Source organism: Beta vulgaris, chromosome 5 (genome assembly GCF_026745355.1).
Source record: "Beta vulgaris subsp. vulgaris cultivar EL10 chromosome 5, EL10.2, whole genome shotgun sequence".
Taxonomy (NCBI): Eukaryota; Viridiplantae; Streptophyta; class Magnoliopsida; order Caryophyllales; family Amaranthaceae; genus Beta; species Beta vulgaris.
Genome location: NC_079206.1, coordinates 18,983,195 through 18,989,735, shown reverse-complemented (window position 1 = coordinate 18,989,735; position 6,541 = coordinate 18,983,195). Strand labels below are relative to the sequence as shown.

At 34.2% G+C, this 6,541-nt stretch overlaps 1 protein-coding gene across 2 annotated transcripts; it reads right to left on the bottom strand.

Annotated features, from left to right (window-relative positions):
* Positions 1-3,265: 3,265 nt before the first annotated feature.
* LOC104893015 (hypothetical protein) lies at positions 3,266-4,771 on the bottom strand. Of its 2 annotated transcripts, none has more exons than XM_010679052.4 (2): positions 4,579-4,771; positions 3,266-4,203 (listed from the first exon to the last, which is right to left on the bottom strand). In XM_010679052.4, exon 2 carries the CDS (start codon positions 4,189-4,191, stop codon positions 3,430-3,432), a length of 762 nt encoding a protein of 253 aa, XP_010677354.2. In that variant the 5' UTR covers positions 4,192-4,203; positions 4,579-4,771; the 3' UTR covers positions 3,266-3,429. The 2 variants fall into 2 exon arrangements, with proteins under 2 accessions (XP_010677354.2, XP_057251022.1); XM_057395039.1 differs by having other exon boundaries at positions 4,608-4,768.
* Positions 4,772-6,541: the final 1,770 nt, after the last annotated feature.

The window sequence follows — 6,541 nt, the reverse complement described above, 5'->3', positions numbered from 1 at the left end:
TTCCTTTATCATACCATACTTGCGCTTCTTGTCTTCTTATTCACAATTCATCAATTTATGTGGAGGATCATTTCACTGAATAATTTCATCAATCTACCTTAAATCACTAAATTGCATTTCGACGGCAGAAATCAGAAACTTTCGAGGAGAAGAACAAGTTTGACCGTTTAAGGAGGGAACGAACATTGAAAAATTTGTCAGTGAACAATTTCTTATTCTTATTCTGGATTGTCGGCGCAAGTTATACGAATTCAAGTCTCTCAAATTCTCACTGAACAATTCATATTATTCAGGTTCTTTTCAATTCTCTTGTAATTATGAATTTCTTTTCAACACCAATCAAAATGAAATTTATTGAATTTCCAGATCTGGAGGAAGAGAGGAAATTGCAGACCAAGATTTTATAATTCGATTGTTTTAGGATTTTCAGATTTTTATATTTCGGTTGTTTTAGTCTAGGATTTCCAGATTTTTATATTTCGATTGTTTAAGGATGTCGCTGAACAATTCATATTATTCCAGATTTTTTCATTATATTCTGGTTGTACGAGTGATTTAATTTCTTTTGGTTAATTCATTTTATTTTGACGATTTGTATAATTTTTCATTTTAGATTTTTGTAATGTTCTTTCGATTGTTCACGTTCTTTCAATTGCAAATCGTCATGTTCTTTTGATGTGCAGGTTCTTTTACAAATCATTCATGTTCTTTTAAGGTCTTGTAACCTAAAATATGGATGATGATTCATGAAATTAATTTTTTTGTTAAAAAAAGTCACTTTTGCGTCGGATGGGGTTCGTGTCCGATGCAGATTCACTTTTTAAAAAAATATTAAATGAATTATTTGCGTCGCACGTAGACCAATACGCAATGCAAACGGTGTCCATGTGCGTCGGACTACCTAATACATTCGACGCAAATAGCAAAAAATTTGCATTGTGTCTAATCCCACCACTACATTTTGAAGCAATTGCAACGGTCAAATGCAACGCTTAATCATAATGCAACGGTCTATTGCAACGATGCATGCCAATGTCACAATCTTAAATCTATTGCAATGGTTTCTTAATAACTATTACAATAGGGTATATATCGCGTTGGATTAGAGTATGAAATGAAACCCCTATTATATATTTCCCTTCTCGTGAGATTAAATACCCAAGAAACCCAAACCCTTGTTTCATCCCTTTTCTCTCTCCTGGTGGCTTTCCCTCCCCCCCCTCCGCGTGTGATTATCTTTCTCTCCTGCGTTGCCACTTTGCCGGAGCCACTTCGCCTGCGCTGCTCGTGTTATGCTTACCGGTGCTACTCGTGCGCTGCCGCCGCAGATTGTATCTCTCAAATTTGCGTCGAGACCTGTGGCGTCGGACTAATGTCTGACGCAAATGGTGGTCCCAAGCCCAGCGCAAATCATTGATTTTGTACTAGTGATTCTTCACTCTTGAATTATGAGAACTAGAAGTAGCAACACCAAAATCCATAGGAGAGTCCCCATAATCAGTCTGAATAGTAGCATCAATTTTATGATTGTTATATGGACCTCCTGTCTTCTTGCCAACTTTAATCTCATTGTACCATTCAGGATATCCGATCAATTTGAAACATTGATCCATGTTATGTCATCTAGCCTTGCAATGTTACACAAAATTTGCCATTCTTTTCTTTCTTCCAATCTTTCATAGGTTGATTGAAAGAATTCTTCTGTTGACAACCATTACTGTTCACTCTTTGTGCTCCCATGGCACTACTTTGTCTAGTAAATTTCACATTGCTTGGACTCACTTCTTTTTGCTTCTCAATTTGTTGTGCAATAGAAAATGCAAGATTGATTGTAGGTAGAGGATCCATTAAGAGAATGTTAGAGATAGCACTGTTAAAACCACTATTGCTAGAGATAGCAATAATTGTCATATTTTCTTGCTTTAAACTATCAATTTCTTTTTTTAATTGATAGATCAAAGGTTCATTGGACTAACCAAAACGTTCCCGTACTTCTTTCCACAATTCCATTGAATTCTCCATGAATACAAACTCATCTGCTATTTATGAACTCATTGAGCTCAAGATCGAACTCATCACCATATAATATGCTCTCTTCCATTTCTGAAAGTTATCCTTTTTATCAGGCATAACTAAACCTCCATGAATCCTTCACTATTTTTAGCAATTAGTGCTCTATGCACATTTCTACTCCATCGCATGAAATTATTTTCAGAAAATACAGAAGTAACTAAAGAAGCAACGGGACTATCTGAATTAGCAATGAATAAAGGATCTATGTTACCTCCATTATCGACGTTACTTCCAATTCCTCCATTTCCACCATTTTCATCATTAAGGGAAACTTCAGAATCAATCACCATTATATTGACAGCAAAACGAATTGATTTAGAAGAATATGAATCGGAAATCAATCGCTAACTCAATCTAGTTGAAAAACAATCTAGATTTAACTTCAAGCTAAACTGAAATGTTAAGCTTGAAAAATCAATTTCTAAATTGCAAAGAAACCTAATCTCGCAAAAGAAATTGGCTTTGATACCATGAAGAAACAAATCTTTAGATTGATTTCATATCAATGAAGAAAGTATAGAGAGAATCATTACAGAGAAGGAAAGAAGAGAAAAATAGAAAACTGAGCTAACTAAAATTGAGAGCTAATCATCTCATTTATACAAGGAAAATGATATATGTAGCCCTTAGAGCTATGTATAAAGTGCTTAAAATGGAAATAAAATATTGAATCAAGCATATATTACCTCAGTTGATGTGAAAATGTATCTTGAATTCTTAAACTGTTTCCATTTAAAGAAATGTATTTAATGCTTATATGTAGCCCTTTATACAATAAGAGTTAGTTGGAGGATAACAAACTATCTTAACCAACTTATTGAATAGAAATAATTAAATAATCTTACAATCTCTTTTGAGAATTTTTGGAAAAAGGGCAGATTACACAACTGAAATAATGCAACTTCACTGCTTGGGAATATCTAAAGATTACCAAAAATCATTGTAAAAGCAGTAAGTTTAACTCTAGCTGACAAGTAAACAGAAATAATTTTCCCAAAATTTGCATTTACGTACTCAGATTTGATATTAGTGAAGGACATCTCTGCAGGTGAAACAATCGAGTTTAACACTAATGTCTAATGACATTATTATTGTTGTTACCTTCAAATAACATATGCCAGAGGAATCAAACAGTACAAGGGGCTGCTACTAAGTGCTAACTACTGCTAGCTAGTCCTATGTAACGAAGACATACTAAAACAAACTATAAATTCATCCTTCACAAACCTTATAAGATATTACAACATTGTTCAATAGTATTATTCAAGCTTATTATATGACACTCTTACAACAACCCTTAGCAGATTTTTACCCAGTTGTGGCTGGGAATGAAGATATCTCCACACCATCTCATCACTACTCATGATCTTGTGCTTCTCTGGTCGATGGAAACCTGACTATCACACGGCCATCTGGAAGAGTTTGGAATACATTTGCCTGCTGCATTGGTTTAGGTTCTGGTTTACATGTCCATGACTCTGGAACTTCTACCTCATCCCATTTAGTCGTGCTTCGAGTCCCAATAGCCTGTTGAAAATAAGCAGTCTCACCCAAAACTGACTCTTGTAGTGACTCGGAGCTTAAATCCACCATCGCCTTACACGCTACCCTGTATGTTAATGCCAAAGGTATCCCTCCAGTCTTGATATTCAAGGTAAGGACTTCGAACGATGATGCATCCGCCAAAGAAATCGAAAAATTAGGGAAGCAATTAAAATAGAAAGGACCTTCAGATACATTAGCTTCCACAAGTGCTAACAAAGAGTTTTCGAAGTTAAGGTGCCTAGCATCTCTAAGGCTCACTATTACAGGAGCTCCTAATCCATCTCTCATTAGTGGTTTAATAGCTATTTGGACCACACCTAAGTGCATAAACTTATGTTGTTTCTTGATGAAACCTTTTAGGAAATCTCTAGAAAGTAATTTAATGGATACATTTTGGTTAGTGGCTTTTAGTGTGATAGTTTCTTCACTATCTTTTATAGCATAGCTTGGGAAAATCCTAAAGATTTTCTTCTTGTACACTTGATCAATGGGGATTTTAGGGAATCTCCAACTATCTAAATTTTTCTTCTTTCGTAAGCTGCCCGGCTCTTCATTGGTAAGCTTAGAGGCCATTTATGATCTGTCCTGAAATTTAATAACACGTACAAAGAAAAGATTATACTATACGTCTACATCCATACATGCATAAAAATATGGGAAAAGTTATATGCAGCCTTAAGAGCGGTATATAAGAAGCTAAAAATGGAAATAAGTTGCATTAATTGATCATCTATTACATCGATTGATGCAAAAATTTTCCATAAATTCACAACTTATTTCCATTTTAAATAGTGTATTTATGTCTTATATGCAATCCTAAGGATTGCATATAGCATAACCCTAAAAATATTAAGACAAATAATACAGTTTAAAGTGCACCCTTCGTCCAAAATTAATGGTTATGCTAATAACGTAATTTAAACAAGTGATATGACAATTGAATAAAAACAGAAGTAGTACCTCTTTGGAAAATACCAAATTGCACTTACTGATTTGCAAGGATTTAAGCGAGATCAAAGGACAAGCTTTTGTAAAACCTTCGGTGCTCCTTATGCACTTAGTGATGGTAAGAACATTTATACATGAAGAAACAGAGAACTTTTTACACTCCAGAATTTTCTCCTAGTCAATAGTTTTCTTTTTCTTTTCCAACTACTTGGTAATTTCCTAAAAGATACTCTAGCTTTCAATTATTGTTCTTCACAATCATGACATCTTTTCATTGGTTGTCTTTTAGGAAAAAAGGTCTTGATCTTATCTTCTTTAATTTCCCACTATTGTAGTTATATTGCCCTACCTTCTAATATTCCAAGTCTTTGTCTGAGGTCTTCCTTAACTCTACTCGTATAATTAATTAGGACTTAAACTAACTCCGTTTTTTTAAACATTTTTAAGTGGATGAGCTAGGGAATAGGGTAAAGGAGGTTGTACTTTATTGAAAGTTTTCTAAGTGGATGAGTCAGGTTAATTGGTAAAGCCTAAAGGATGTGGACTTTTATACGTCACTCTACTGATTACCAGATGACGTCACCCTGTTGGATGCTAATGAAGTCATTTATGCATTTTGGAGAAAATTTCTTGTCTAAACTGTCGATATCTAGACAAGATTAAATTTGTTCCTCAATTCGGGATTCGTTGCTTGAAAATTTATGGTTCGTCTTGGTCCATGTTGGTGCTGATTCCAGTTATCTGTTGTAAAATATGGCGTTTGTCTATTGATTGGTCCAAGAATCTTACCCGTAGTTAGTCCACTGACAGTTCATGAGAAGAGAAAAGACTAAAAAAATAATAAACGATGAAGAGAGAGAAAAAAAAGGGAGGAGGAAGAGGTTTGCGCAATGTATGGAGATGACCGTTTACATTTTTTTTTTTGAAAAGTATCTCTTGGGTGTGACAAGAGGCAATTGGTTTATGAGAATTGTGTCTTTGGATCTAATGGCTGGTAATTGATTATGGTGAACTGAGATTGTGTGTAAATTGTTCATGCTTTTTTGACCCTTTTTAAAATAATGGTCATATCTAATACTTAAAAATTAAATTTAAAAAATCTTTACCAACAACTCTGTTTTTCTCTTCTCTATAAATAGAGCCCAATATTGTGGTATTTTCATATATTTTTCATACACATCTTTTTCATTAAACACTTATTTAATATATGGATACAAAAAATGGGAGGAAAAAAACAACAAAAATCCAAAAACACTCCACAACCCTAAAATAATCCAAATTTGCAATTCTTTTGTAATTCTCAAATCGATCTCAATAATCATGTTGAACCCATTTCACAAAACTTTCCACAATATCCAAATTATGGAATGCAAAATATGAGTTTTGCTACTCAGTATTCCCAACTATATCCGTCATAAAATATAAGTTTTTCCAATCGTAGTTATTTCTCCCAATTTTCTCCTTCACAATAAAATTATGTTATCCCAAATCATATTTCTATAGATGAAACAATTTTTCCTACGTCCCAACATTTTCAAACATCACAAGGTGGAGGTTCACTTCCGAACTTCAATACTTCATATCATACCCGTGCTCCATTTGTTGAAGGTGACGACGCTGAAAATGATGAAAATAATGTTGAAGGTAGAGAGTCGCAAGTCGAAAAGGGACTAAGAAAATATTGGTCTGTAGCTGAAGAGGAAGTCCTAGTAAAGTCTTGGCTTCAGGTGAAACTGACAAGTTTCAAAATATTAAACAAAATAGAGAGACCTTTTGGGGTAGAATTACAAATATGTATGAGCAGGTTAGAGTATACAGAAACAAAATATGGGCAGAGAGAGCTGAAGGGATGAGAGAAACTGATCTAGTAAAAGAAAGAGAATTAGATTATCTAAGAAGTCATTGGAAACGAATAAATGCTAGTGTATCGAAATTTGTTGGTGTATTTGCTCAAGCAGAGTCAAGGAGAAAAAGT